At 40.4% G+C, this 14,979-nt stretch overlaps 1 protein-coding gene and 1 long non-coding RNA gene across 2 annotated transcripts; one reads left to right on the top strand and one right to left on the bottom strand.

The window, feature by feature from the left end:
• The first annotated feature begins 244 nt into the window (after positions 1–244).
• LOC141621432 (uncharacterized) lies at positions 245–3,311 on the top strand. The gene is made up of 3 exons (XR_012532325.1): positions 245–569; positions 819–939; positions 1,843–3,311. It is a non-coding gene; the product is annotated as an uncharacterized LOC141621432 (long non-coding RNA).
• Positions 3,312–12,481: 9,170 nt separating this feature from the next.
• LOC141617553 (uncharacterized) lies at positions 12,482–13,225 on the bottom strand. Its single transcript, XM_074434741.1, has one exon. The coding sequence runs from the start codon at positions 13,223–13,225 to the stop codon at positions 12,482–12,484; it is 744 nt and encodes a 247-aa protein (XP_074290842.1).
• Between the last annotated feature and the right edge of the window lie 1,754 nt (positions 13,226–14,979).

Below are 14,979 nucleotides of genomic sequence, written 5' to 3'. Positions count from 1 at the left end.
AATTGCAATCTTTTCTAACAAGGCACTATAACAAACACTTGGTGTGCAAGAAAATCTATACAATACTATTAAAAGCCTAATCTAAAATGGCTCATAAAGTCCACATAGAAAAATCCATGTAGGATTAAGAAAAGCCATGTCTGAACAAGGAATGCCACGTCTGTCTAAATATTGCCAGCTACATCAATAGACATCAATCCCATTAACCCCTCCCCAATTAATAATCACCACTTCTGCCGTTTACCTGAGGAAAACAAAAGGACACCATTAACACAAAAGTAATACCACCTCCTTCCTGGTCATTACTCCAACCTCTTTCAACTTCCTCATAATCCTTTCCCCTTCAGCAAGCAAAACCGTTGATTACTGACTATCAGAATACCTGCTCAAATGGAAGCTCATGTATATAACCACAACCAACAAAGATTACCGAAACCCAAGCTGTGCCAACCCACCACGATTTCCCAGCGGCCAAACCACTGCCCAAGCTGTGCCAATCCACCGCAATTTCCCAGCCACCAATCCCCCACCCTCCAAGATCTGTCCACAACATACAACGTCAGTACTGGGTATGTCTCTATTCCAACGCATCCCTCACTTTTAATTTAAATCAACGGCTCTATTCTCAATTGCTTAAATTACATACCTTTGCAATTAATCGAATTGTGTATATGTGGATTAGACTGCTGATGAAATTATTTACTGATTTCGGAACGCTTTTAAGATCAAAGTTATCTAGCATAGGGTATATGTGGATTTGACTGACCAACGAAAATCAAATTGGCCAAGTTCTGAACTTTTTCGGTTTTTGCTTGGAGGTGGTAAAAGAAGTATCGCAGCAGCAGCAGTAAATCGTCATTCTCCCCACTCTGTTACAGCATTAAAGACGTCCGACCAAAAGTAGGAATCAAGAAATTCAAACCAGCTGCTTACTCCAACGTATGCTTCTTTCTTATGGTTTCCTCTTCCTCCCAATATGAATTATTTACGATTGTTGTGTGTTTTGGATTTGTTACCTGTAGGAGTAGATTGGCATTTTTGTGGTTAATGTGATTTGACATAAAATGTGATAGATATTCTATATGATCATACTTCCCAAAGTTCTGATATTTCCGTGTTTTAAGATGGCACAATTTTGCATTTAAGACGGTCACAGTCCATCTCAAGCCTAAGTCGGGGACATAAAATGTGTCATGGACATTGTATACATGGGTTAGCAGTAACCAAATTCATCATACCTCTGAAAGTGTTGACATTTTCGGCTTCTTAGATGGCACAAATTCTCATTTAAGATGGTCACATGGATATTGTATATATGGGCTAGCATGAACCAAATTGATCAAACCACCCAAAGCTTTCATATTTTTAGCTTTTAAAATGGCACAAATTCTCGTGTAAGAAGGTCACAATCCGCGTCAAACTTAAGTCGAGCCACATAGCTTCCGCTTTCCTAATAAAGAGACACTTATTGTTTGTATGGTGGGTCATATATCCATCATATTATTTTTCTTCAATTACATTAATAAAATTTTAAAACAGGTCGCGCGAAACGCGGGATACTACCTGTCATCTTATAAAAGTTAGCCGTGCATATTTGCCCATCACCACTGCCATTCTTTTAATAAGTAAGGTGAGGTTTTATTTTTAAAAAAATGATTTGATGTTTTGATTGTAAATTGTTGTGTCTAACTCGAGTTTTTTTTTAAAATATTTTTTTCAAAATATGATTCATAGCTTTTGCCTTAGTTATCTCGATGTTTCACTACTCTTTTTGGAGCATTGAAATGGATAACTCCTTAAATTTGGATTATCATGATGTGTTTAATTGTTGTTAAATTGCAGGGTAAAGCTCCATGAGTTGTGCAATTATAGGTAACCTTATCTTCTTTGATGTGTTTAATTTGATTACTATATCTTCTTTGATGTGTTTAATTTGATTACTATTCCAGATTTCCAGCTTCCTCCGTACTTATTATGGTTTATGAGTATTTGAACTTGAAGCATGATATTATAAATTGAATTCATTATTGTCCACTTCACCATCAGTGATGCATTTGATCACCCCGGCCCCTATTGCATGGTAATTTTATTTACTCTTTGTATTAGTATTTTATAAATATATTTTTTAATAAACTTCAATTATTAAAGTTTAGTTTGAATTTTGTATAAGTTTAATTTTTTTTTGTCTGCAAACACAAAAATGAGCAATGTTATTAGTAAACTCAATTTTGGTAGAGGCACACCCAGAAGGCGGAACAGGTTTCAATAATATGCTAGAAAACTTACATTTAGGGTGGTAAGAACTTTAAAATCGTGTCTTTTGAATGCATTGTTGGAATGTTGGTAGTTTAGTCATGGTGTTCACCAAAAATAAAGAAGACATGGTTAACCATGGTTGGTAATTTAGTCGTGGTGTTCGACTACATTAGTGACCTTTGTACTGGAGATGCTATGGACGAAATAAAACGAGTACCTCTAAATCGGAAGATGACAAGGACGAAGAAAGTTTCATGAACATGAGGGCCACTCCATATCATATTGTGAAACCAGTAACATCTTAGGAGACAACTATGTGGTATATTCTAGACCAGATAATGTCATAAGATAGGCAACTAATGCATTAATATGTTAGGACTATTGTAAGCTATAATGACTGTGTTAGCCTTTACAAATGATATGAATTATATCTAATACGAAGAGCAAATTTGTAAGTTTTGGTGTTCGCAAAATTATTCTCCCTTACGACTCAACATTTTGATTTTTGCACCATATAGCGTCATGGCGAGTTTATTGCGAAAAAAAATTAGTTATTACATGAACATTTGGGTACTTGGCAACCTGTTCAGAAGAAAAAGGGGGCAAGGTTAAAGCGGGTCTCGAAGATGGGTATTTGAATTGTATGTTGCGATTAGGCGGGATTGTTCAAAATCTGGTTACCTACTTTTTTGGTGGCATGTATTAGCTAATGCTCTACCTACACAACTACACAAGTAGCCTTGACGAGAAGCTTATGTAATACTGGGGTGGAATGTGAAGTGTGTCCAGGCCATGTCAATCTACTAGCCATGTTCTGGTCCTCCGGTTTTTTTGTAAGGTAAGTGTGTACTTTAAGGGGGTAAACAAGGCTTGACGGCCACATGTACTGACAGTAACTTAGCTACTTGATTTGAATGGCTGCACAAATTGACGCCCAACTTGCATTGGGTATGGCGTGACCTGGATGTGGGCTATTTGGCAACCACGATATCAGAAGTTATTTAGACATGAGCTGCACACTCCTAGATGGATTCCCGGTTATTCGTTGTCTTTGTCAAAATTACTCGGGCAGCAAATCAAGTGTCCGAAGCTAGATAGACACCACCACCTAATTGAAAGGAATTGTGATATCGCTATGTTAGGCTCCTGAATACTAGGCGGCGACAAAATTGGCGACAGTCCGGCCGTGGAAGACGAGCTAAAGGCTTGGATAATGTGGCATTAGCCAAAACCAAAGCTATTCTTTTTGAGCTTGAAATCAGCGGGCAAAATGGATGTGTGCCTTGGAGGGATAAAATTGATGGTGATAGTGATGCTTTGCAGGTACTTGAGGGTATTATATGAAGTCAAATTCCAATTTTTTTACTTGACCATGTTGGAACATGGATGACGTTACCACCATCAACAAGCTAGCAATACAAGCTATACACTCCTTGTGACACTATGTGTGGCCTTGCGTCCGTCGCACAAAGAATCAAGTAGCTTAAAAATTAGCTAGATACGAGTTGAAGGATAAATAAGTTTATTGTTTCTCTTTTGAGTTTATGAATGATTTAAGGAACAAATGACAAGTCTATCCTTGAATAAAAAAGAATGACCAACAATTTTATTGTGATGTATTATGTATATTAAGGGGTAATATTAGAGATTTATTAAATGAAATTGAAGAAGTACGGAGTACAAGTTATATGGACTATGGAGTATACAACAACGAATTGGAAACCAACCTACAACTCTACAAGGTATGGAAGTGTAAAACTAATGTTTGATGGGTAGATGAACAAGGAGGTGACTAGGTAACACACAGAAAAAAAGGGTAATTTGTATCCTTTCCATTACTTTTCTTCTCCATTTCTTCTAACGGTTTAGATATTATCCTGAAATAATCTAACAGTCACAATTTTCAATTTTAAGTAATGGATGGTGATGTATAGGAGAAATAATATATAAAAATGGATCTAATCAGGGGTAATTGAGAGGATCCTAAACGAGATCTTTTAATAACTACTTTACCCACTAATAGCCTAATAGGGTTGTCTTTTGATCCGATTTACAACTATAATAGTGTAAAACCGTCTTATACAAGACTAACTGAAAGAGAAAAAGAAATTCAGTTCAATTTTCAAATTAGAAAACATCCCGTGCATTGCACGGGTTACAAAACTAGTTCAATATTAAAGAGAACTTGGTGTAACTTCCTCTTAGTGGCCAACAATTAGTAAAGCTTGACCCTTTTTACTCTCTTAAAATTATCTACCCAATACTACCATCTCAAGATGTTGATACATGTAAATTAAACCATCTACATATACCCTTCAAACTTAGACAACAAGTCATTAAACCATGAAAAGAGACTAAGCATGAGCATTAAGATTTTAACCGAAAGATGAAGCTAGGATCAATTTCTCATAATATTAAACCATACAAATGAGAAAAAGACATAAACTTTCCTATTTGTTATATGAATCCTTTAAACCAAATCAACATACAACAAATTTGCTCCAAACAATCCTAGATAGATTAAACCATTTCTCTAAGATTTGCAATAGTTGAACAACAATAAGCATGGATGGCCAACCCAAACATAAATTCATCCAACAAGTGAAATTAAGCACAAAGAAAGAGTATTAGATAAATTAAGAGAGTTTAGAAGGTCTTACAATACCAAAGTTGGAAACTTTGAATGAAATTACACCAAGTAATGGAAGATTAGCCCTCCATAATTGTCTTACAACCCAATTTTTGTGGAAAGATTACAATGAAAATTTAAATGATTAAGGTCTAATTATTACAAGATTAAAAACAAAGCATCCTCTGCTTTTGATCTCAAATATTGGGGTATATATAGTGTTGCACGAAATCCTAGGGTAAGCACGGAATGGGCCTTGATTTACACAAAAAACAGAGTAACAAATCCGAGCCCAGCACACCGGCAGACTGTCGGCTAAATGGCAGACTGCCGTGGCAGACTGCTGTGGTAAATGGCAGTCTGCCAAAATGCATGAATGTTATTTTCCAAAATCCGCCTTGATGCTTGTCTTGTTGCTTCAAAGGTCCTTCTTGACTTCCCTTGACTTGTGACATATCTCGGACATGATCTTGTTCACTTTGTCAATCCCAAGTAAGTCCAAATACACCACGATCATAGCCTCGACAATTGAGAATCACTTATTATCATAAACATACTTAAAGACCCGTATTAGACACATGAGTGGTGCTAAGAACACTCAATTGACCTGACTCTTTATGATACTATCAAATACCCCCACACTTAGACTTTTGCTCGTCCCGAGCAAAACCCAAGACAAACAATTGAACAAGTCTACAAGTGAGCATGGGTGTAGATGATCACTCTTCCCTTACCTCTTCCTTCTTATATCTCCCTCTTGAACAACCACCAACTAAAGAGAAAATCTAGACTCAAAGTTGACACAAACTCTTCCCTCACTCGCCCTCCTTATATCATCCCTCACACAAAGACACAACACACCTCCAACTCCGATTCATCAACATCACAACCACCCTTCTTATATCACCTATCAAGAGATGACCACTCTCGCCTTATCCCAAGGTGATAGCAAAGTGGTCTAGACAACCTCCTAAATCATCAAATTACTCCAATTATATCACCCCCTTATCACTCCATGAAATGAAAGATCATGCTACTTGCTTGGCCAAACACCTAGAAGATCAACAACACAAGTAGCCCAAATGAAAACCACCAATTTGGATAAAGTTTTGTGACTCAAAAAGAAATTAAATCCTAATCTAACCTCCTTCCAAGACCTCCTTATTGCTCCCTTCTTATCCCTCCATCTTTTTGGTGTTATATTTTTCAATTTTTCAATTTTTCAAGTTTTTTGTTTGAAAATCCCTCATTTTGCCTAAGGTGCCATTTCGAGTTTTCACCTTAGCTTTTCCTCTCCTCTCATGGTGGCTTGCTTCTCTATTTTTTATTTTGCCCGAAATGCCCTTTTGGGTTTTCATTCCGTCCTCGGCCACCTTCCCATTTTTGCCTAGGTGCCCACCCTTGTGGGTTTTCACCTAGCCGAAATTTTCATTTTTTTTCGCATTAAATTCCAAGAAATTTACATATATTACAACTCATATTCCTCCCCCACGCTTGCTTTCCACGTTGTCCTCAATGTGGAGGAGGTCACAACCTTTCTCTTCAATCCTGAGAACCCGAGGCACCCCTTTGATCATAGGTGCCTTGGTTCTTCCATCTTCTTTCCCTTCTTTCTCTTTCTCTCGTTGCCCGTGCATAGCTTTGTTCCACAAATTCTTGGGTGATGGAGGGTTGGGTGGTTGGATGAAGAGACATGCCAAATAGTCCACTAACTATCCCAAGTGTATCCTCTTGAGTCCTTGCATCGTGGTACGAATCTTGGACATACTCGCGATGTCTTTCATTTTGGACTCCAAATTGGTGGTCCACTTGGCTTCTCCATTCATTTTGTTCTTTCCACAAGGCTGCATTGGCCGCCATTCTTTGGTCATGTTGTTGTTGCCAAAGACGGTCGGCCTCTTGGTTTGCAAGAATGTTCTTCATCATTTCCGTTTGAGTCGATGCGGCCTCGGTGATCAACTTCCCCCGATCATCTACTACACTCCTCCAATGATCCAGGTTCTCCAACCTTGGCCCTTGTTGTTGTTGCCAAGAGTGGAGACCCTCCACACGACCACTCATGGTGGTAAAAACCTCCCTTGTCTACTTAAAATAATCAAACATACTTTGTTGCCATGGAGCAACCGGGTCACTAGAGCCCCCCCCCCCCCCCCCGCTTCATACATGGGAGTGTCCATGTGAGGGGTTTCGCTCGGTGCCTCCTTTTCTTCCTCATCGGAGTCAAACCCCAATAAGTCCATGGCACAAAAGAAGTTTCTACCGAAGTTGTCGGTTGACAAAGGGGAGTTTTGAGGCCGAGGAAGTCTTAAGTACTTTTGCTTGTCCGGCCCCAACCAATACCCTTGAAGTGGATTTTGCCTCTCTTTTTGAACATCTTACACTCTTCTAGGATGACATCATTGTACAAAGGGAACCCTTTCGTTTTAAATATGTCTTGGGAAGGGTCGATGTCACCCTTAAAGTGTTCAACAAAAAATGTGATTGCCCCTCCACTATTAATGATCCCTCCCGAGCTCTTGGTTTTATGCACCATGCAAGCATCAATGAATAGTTGTACCCAATCGGGCACCCCCACCCCTTCCGGCAGCATGGTCCACATGGTAGTTCGGATTTTTGCGTTGACTTTTGTGGGTTCTTCTATAGCATAGAAGATGGTAGTGATGAAGCGGGTGATGAGTTGTACAACGGGATTGGTCACATAAGAGATCATATTATCATGCTTGGCATTGGCGGTTCCCACCATTTCGATCCAAGCCACGTCACTCATATGGTCGAGCATTAGGATTGGGGATGGGGTTTTTGAGATGTGTAAAACCTCCCTTACTTGAGAGTGAGTAAGGGTATGCCACTTCCCATTCACACGGAAACGAATTTTCTTCTCCCTCCCCTCCGCCACATTGCACTCCGTCAAGGTGGCAAGGAACTCTCGGGTGCATGATGTGTAGGTGTAAGCCCATAAACCATCGTCAAAGTATGCTTCTAGACCCATTTTAGCAAGCATATTTCGAGTTAGTGTACCCATAACAAGAGCATTTAGGGTGTTGGGAGAAAGGAAGCGGGTGGTTTTAATTGGTTGTTTTTTAGTGAGGCCGAGTTTTTGAAAGATTTTGGCTTGGGTGGCATCTAACCCTTCCTCCCCAGTAAAAATTGGTTCCTCCACATTTTCGGTCTCCTCTACAATCCTTTTCTTAGATGGCCTTCGGAATGGGTTCAAGTTTGATATGCTTGTACCTACAAAATAGCTTATACAATACAAACAACACAAAATATGGCACTCAAAAGATTTTTCGCTCTTTGGGACAATTCACCAAACACTTGGTGTGCACTAGCTTAGGATGGTTTCAAAAGCTTGTGTTTGGTGATTGTCTTGCCTCACCCAGAAAATTTTTACCACCAACAACAACTATAACAACAAGAGACCAATGTTAATCCAACAATTTCACTAAAGGAAGCTAATTTTCGGATTATAAGAGAGCATGAAAAATGAAAGTTGAGCTTGGTTGTTATACCTCCCTGAATTCCACAAAGCAATGCTCCTTGTTGCTCCTAGTTGCTCCAAAACCCGTCTTGGACCCTTGAATTTCAACCCTTGAACTTGAATTTGTAGGTCTTGAAAGTTAGGGTTCTTCAAAAATTTGGGGCAAATTTCTGATTTTTGGTGAAAAAAATGTTATTTCGTGTTGTAATTAAAGTATTTGATGCCAATGGTGTGAAAGATTGAAGATTTGATGAATGTTGGGAGGAAATTTGAGGGATTTGGGTGGGAAATAGGGCGAGTGAAGGGATATGGGGGTGTTGTTCTTGCTCGAAAATATGGAATTATGAACAAAGGGGGTGTTTTCTCATGTTTAAGCCAAAAAAAAATCACTATTCAGCCGAAACAACAGACTGCCAAGGAAATGGCAGACTGCCGAGGAAATGGTCCTGCCTCGTCATTTTCTCCGCTAGCTAAATTTTGGTATTACACCAATTTTTAGCGTACAAAGCTTCACCCCTTCCTTGACCTTCTTTGCTTCTTCATTAAACACGCTCCCACTCAATTTCCTACCCTATTTCCGTCACGCCATCAAGTGTCACGCTTCCCGAGGTAGTTCAAAAATCTCATCCAAACTTCACAAAATGATTAGTAACTTCATGAAATTTAATGCAAGGCAATTTATTCCTTTGAAATACAATAAATGACGAGTATTTAAAGCTAGTTTAAAATACAATAAATCTACACTAAGGGATAGAGTATGTACAAGGGTGCCTTGTTTAAAGTCGATGGCTCGACTTAGTCATTGTTTGAGAGGCTAATCTTTATAAATCGAATACTTTATAAGAAGATCCTCTTCACCATGCAACTCAACTCCCATAAAGTAGTGCTTTAGTCTTTGACCATTAACCTTGATTACTTTCCCCGATGTTAGGTCTTCCACCTCCACCGCTCCATGGGGAAAAACTTTCCGAACTTTATAAGTTCCATACCATCTTGACCTTAACTTGCCCGGAAAATTCTTGAAACGGCTTTATAAGACCAACACCTCTTGTCCTTCTTCAAAGACTCGTTGAGATACCACCTTATCATGCCGTGATCGAGTTTTCTCCTTGTATATGGCGGCATTATCGTAGGAGTCAAGACGGATTTCCTCAATCTCTTAAAGTTGAAGCTTCCTATGGAGGCCCGCATCATCTAGGCTTTGAATGAAAGACTTGATTACCCAATAGGCCTTATGCTCTACCTCCAAGGGGAGGTGGCATGCCTTGCCATAGATGAGCCGGTACGGGGACATACCAATCGGGGTCTTGTAAGCGGTGCGATATGCCCAAAGAGGGTCGTTCAACCTTTGACACCAATCTTTTTTATCGGGGTTCGCCATCTTCTCTAAGATACCCTTGATCTCCCGATTAGACACCTCCGCTTGCCCATTTGTTTGGGGGTGGTAAGCGGTGGAGACTTTATGTACGAACCCGTACTTCTTGAGTAATCCCTCCATAATTCGGTTGCAAAAGTGAGTGCCTCGGTCACTTATCAATGCCCTTGGATAACCAAACCTTGAGAAAATGTGGCTTTGAACAAAACTTGAAACGTTTCTTGCATCGTCATTCCAGGTTGGTATGGCCTCAACCCATTTCGAGACATAGTCCACTGCCAATAGAATGTAGAGATAGCCATCCGATTTGGGGAATGGCCCCATAAAGTCTATCCCCACACATTAAAGATCTCCAAGTAGAGCATGGGTTGTTGAGGCATTTCATTCCTCCTTGATATGTTTCCAACCAGTTAGCACTTGTCACAAGTCTTTGTGAAGATGTGGGCATCTTTGAAAATGTTTGGCCAATAGAACCCGGTTTCAATAATTTTCATAGCCGTTCTTTGGGGTCCAAAGTGACCTCCGCAAGCATATTCATGGCAATGTTTGAGAATAGGTGGTATCTCCACATCCGGCACACATCGGCGGATAACTTGGTCTTGACACATCTTCCATAGATAGGGATCATCCCATATGTAAAACTGAGCATCGGCTTTTAGCTTGTTCCTTTGACTTGATGACAAAGAAGTATGAAACTTCTTAGTCACCATGTAATTCACCAAGTTGGCATACCATGGCTCTGTCATCCTCAAAGCATAAAGAGATTCATGAGGTAAACTTCCATCAACTACCCCCATTCTTTGCATTTGTTGATCATCAAGTTGTAGTTGACTAAGGTGATCGGCCACTAAATTTGTCAACCCCTTCTTCTCCCTTATTTCAATGTCGAATTCACTTAATAGGAGAGCCCACCTCATAAGCCTCGGTTTGGTGTCTTTCTTGCTCACAAGTTGAGTGATGGCTTTGTGGTCGGTGTAGACATTTACTTTGACCCCTAATAAGTACGACCGAAATTTCTCAAGAGTATATACCACCACCAAAAATTCTTTCTCGGTTGTAGTGTAATTCCTTTGGGCATCGTTGAGAAGGGAGGAAGCATATTGAATGACATAAGAGGCTTTGTCCTCTTTTGCCCCAACACGGCTCCAATGGCAAAATCGCTCGCATCCGTCATGATCTCAAATGGTCCATCCCATCTCGGTGCTTGGACGATCAGGGCCGATATAAGGCCTTACTTTAACAAGTCAAATGCACTCCTACAATCATTATCAAACACGAACTCCACATCCTTGTGCAAGAGTTTGCACAAGGGGTTAGCGATTTTGGAAAAATCCTTGATAAACCTTCGATAAAAACCCGCGTGTCCCAAGAATGACCTCACGTCTCGAGTATTAGATGGATACGGCAAGGTTTTAATCACATCCACCTTTGCCGTATCCACCTCAATCCCTCTTTTCGACACTATGTGCCCTAGCACGATGTCACTACTCACCATTAAATGACACTTTTCAGAATCTAGTTTGAGGTGAGAGTCTATACACCGTGTTAGGACCATAGCGAGGTGGTCTAGATACGACTCAAAGGAGTCTCCATGGATGGTGAAGTCATCCATGAAGACTTCCAATATGCGCTCCACATAGTCGGAGAAAATGCTCATCATGCAACGTTGGAAAGTTTCGGGAGCGTTGCACAATCCAAAAGGCATACGGCGGTAAGTATAAGTACCAAATTGGCAAGTAAAAGTTGTTTTGGATTTGTCCTCCGGGTGTATGGGGATTTAAAAATACCCGGAGTACCCGTCCAAAAAACAATAATACTCTTTTCCACCTAATCTCTCTAGCATTTGATCTAGAAAAGGTAAGGGAAAATGGTCCTTCAAAGTGACTTGGTTGAGACGGCGATAATCAATACATACCCTCCATCCCGTTTGTAAACGGGTGGGGATCAATGCCCCTTGGGTGTTTTTGACTACCGTCACCCCTCCTTTCTTTGGCACAACTTGAGTAGGACGTACCCATTGGGAATCACTAATGGGGTAGATGATTCCCATTTGATGGAGCTTGATGCCTTCCTCTTTTACCACCTCCATCATGGGTGGATTGAGTCTCCTTTGAGGTTGGCGCACGGGTTTTGCTTCTTTCTCCAATTGGATCTTATGCATGCAAGTGCTTGGACTTATTCCTTTGATATCGGCTATGCTCCACCCAAATGCCCCTTTGTGTGTTTTGAGCATGCTCACCAATCTTTCCTCTTGGTCAATTTGGAGTTTGTTGGAGATGATTAGAGGTAGTGTGTCATTCTCTCCAAGGAAGATGTATTTAAGATGAGTTGGGAGGGTTTTGAGGTCGCATTTTGGGGGTTTTATTACAGAAAGAAGTGGTCTTTCAAGTGAGGCATCAAGGGGAATAAACTTGGAGAAGTTAGGATTTGTCTTTAAGCAAAGCAAATAATCCCGGAACAGGGGATTTAGCAAACTGACATGATGTCGGCAGACTGCCGTGGCAGACTGCGGTTTGTCCGGCAGACTGCCATTTCCCCTGATTTCGACTTCTTCTTTTTCTATTTGGTCATCTTCAAGGGTTATTTCTTCCTCTAACTTGTTGACATAATCCTGCACATCATTTGGCAATACAACACGCAACCCTTCTTGCTCCACATTGTTAGTTAGGGTCACCTCAAGAGGGTCCCTTTGACACAAATTATACACTTGATGGACAATAGGTTCAATTATATTTAAGAATTATCATGAATGTGCGTCGTCGGGATGTTTCATTGCATCATAGATATTGTATGTGAGCCTCTTTTCGTCAAATTCCATAGTTAGGTTCCCATTAGACACGTCAATCTTAGTTTTAGAGGTTTTCATGAAAGGCCATCCTAAAAGGATCGTAGTGGCCCTCGAGTCGACTTCCATGTCAAGGACATAGAAGTCGGCCGGAAAAGTTAAATGATCTACCTCTACTAACACATCCTCCACCATTCCCTTGGGATAAATGTTTGAGCGATACGCAGGTTGGATCACTACATCGGTTTTCAACAAGGGTGGAAGTCCCAAAATCTCATAAAGATTATAGGGCATTACATTAATTGACGCTCCTAGGTCTAACATGGCATGGGTGAAACTTTTCTTCCCAATAGAGCAAGGTATAGTGAACATCCTCGGATCGCCACACTTCTTAGGAAGTGACTTTTTGAAAATGGCGGAGACATGTTCACTCACCTTTACTCTTTGGGTTCCCCTTTTTGAGTTTCTCCTAGGTGTACAAAGTTCCTTGAGGAACTTTGCATACCTTGGAATACCTTTTAAAATATTTAATAAGGGAATGTTCACTTCACACTTTCTAAAAGTTTCATAGAGATCCTCATCTCTTTCAGACCTCTTAGAATGTGCGAGAGCATGAGGGAAAGGTACCTCAACGACATGTTCACTTACGATGTCTTCAATATTGTCCTTTCTGGTGTTGTTTTCTTTGTCTTCTTTTTCCATTCTCAATGGACTCTTCAATTATTCCCCACTAGCTTTTGATGATGACCCTTTTTATTTCTCAATCACAAGCTTTTCTTCTACTTGCTCCTCAATGTGAATAACCCTCTCATTTGACTTTGCCTTTCTCTTCTTCTTTGGGGGAGATTCTAGAGTTCTCCCCTTCCTCAATGTCATTGCACTTGCATTTTCCTTTGGAGGAAATGTTGTAGATGGAATTGAAGTGGAATTCTTTTGATTGTTCTTGGCAATCTCTTGTGAGATTTGACCAAGTTGGATCTCAAGATTTTTCACCCTAGCATCACTTGAAAGCTTATCCGCATCCATCTTGTCAAACCTCCTAGTATTTTTGGCTTGCCCTTTCACAAGAATCTTCAACATCTCTTTTGTGGACAAATCTTCATCTCCTTGAGAGGAAGAACCCCCTCGTTGAAAGTTCTTGTTATTACCTTAAAAATTCCCTTGTTTCCCTTGGTTCCCAAATTGAAAAGACCCCCCTTTCCCTTGTTGAAAATTTTAATTTCTTTGGTAATTTGGGTTTTGGCCTTGTGAATTTTGGTTCCATAGGTGGTTAAATTGCCCATTTTGGAAACTCTTTGAAGTATCTCCTCCCCAACTAAGGTTTGGATTATCTCTAGAGCCAACATTGTAAGTGTTTCCGCTTGGGTCATATTTGTAGTACCCACCCCCGGTAGGATTCCTAGCATTATAGTTCCCATAGCCCATGACACTCACATTTTCAACTCCTATGCCTTGTTCTTGCATAATGGGGCATTTATACACCGGGTGTGGGCCTTGACAAAAATTGCATTCCATGTTGGACCCTTGTCTACCATCCACACCTTGATTGTTCCCCATCATGTGAGCTACCAATTTGGTGAGATCTTCCACACTTTTTTCAAGCTTTTGGTTTGAGGGGGAAGATGTATTAATCAAGTTAAGGTTCTTTGATCCACCTCTCCCTCTCTCATAACTCCTTGTACTAGCGGCAAGCCTTTCTATGATCTCATTTGCCTCCGCCACGGAGTAGTTGTCCACTCCTCAACTTGTTGCGGCATTCACCATTCTTTGATCTTTTTGAGTAAGTGTAACACTACGGATTCTCCTTGGAGCCTACTCGACCGAGTAGAGCCTACTCGGCCGAGTAGTGCTCTGGGTGCGTGTTATTTTGGTTCTGCCGAGGAATACTCGGCCGAGTATAGTGAATACTCGACCGAGTATTGGACACTCGGCCGAGTATGCACTTACTCGACCGAGTGTCCGGTTTGGCGGAGTGTTATTTCGACGGTTTGATTAGGGAATGTTTAGGGTATTTTATACAACCACGTCAGTTTCTAATATCATTTTCATAAGCGTTATCATTTCTACGTTAACCTAATCACACCCAAATCATTCCCTAATCCTCCTCTCGAGCATTTCGTAGCGTCATTGTGTGGATAATCGTCGTGGTTCTTGCGTTTAAGTTCTCGTTGCACTGTTGGTAAGTTCTATCTTCATGATTGTTTGTAGTGTTGTGAGTTACTTTACATTTATATGAGAAGAAGATTTTGAGAATTGTACAAAGTGTAATCGTGTTGCATGATCATTGTATAGGAGAAGACTTCGTAGAGGAGCCTTTTTTATTGTTCGTGTTGCATACTGCTGTTATTGCTAAGGTAGGGTTTCCTACTACTCGGTTTCGTGCTTTACATGACTTGTTGTTGTAATTATCGTCGTCTATTGATCATCGTAGAATGAAGGTTTTTGTGATGTGTTGG

The sequence above is a fragment of the Silene latifolia genome, chromosome X, assembly GCF_048544455.1.
Source record: "Silene latifolia isolate original U9 population chromosome X, ASM4854445v1, whole genome shotgun sequence".
Classification (NCBI taxonomy): Eukaryota; Viridiplantae; Streptophyta; class Magnoliopsida; order Caryophyllales; family Caryophyllaceae; genus Silene; species Silene latifolia.
This window is presented reverse-complemented; position numbering and strand designations above follow the sequence as displayed.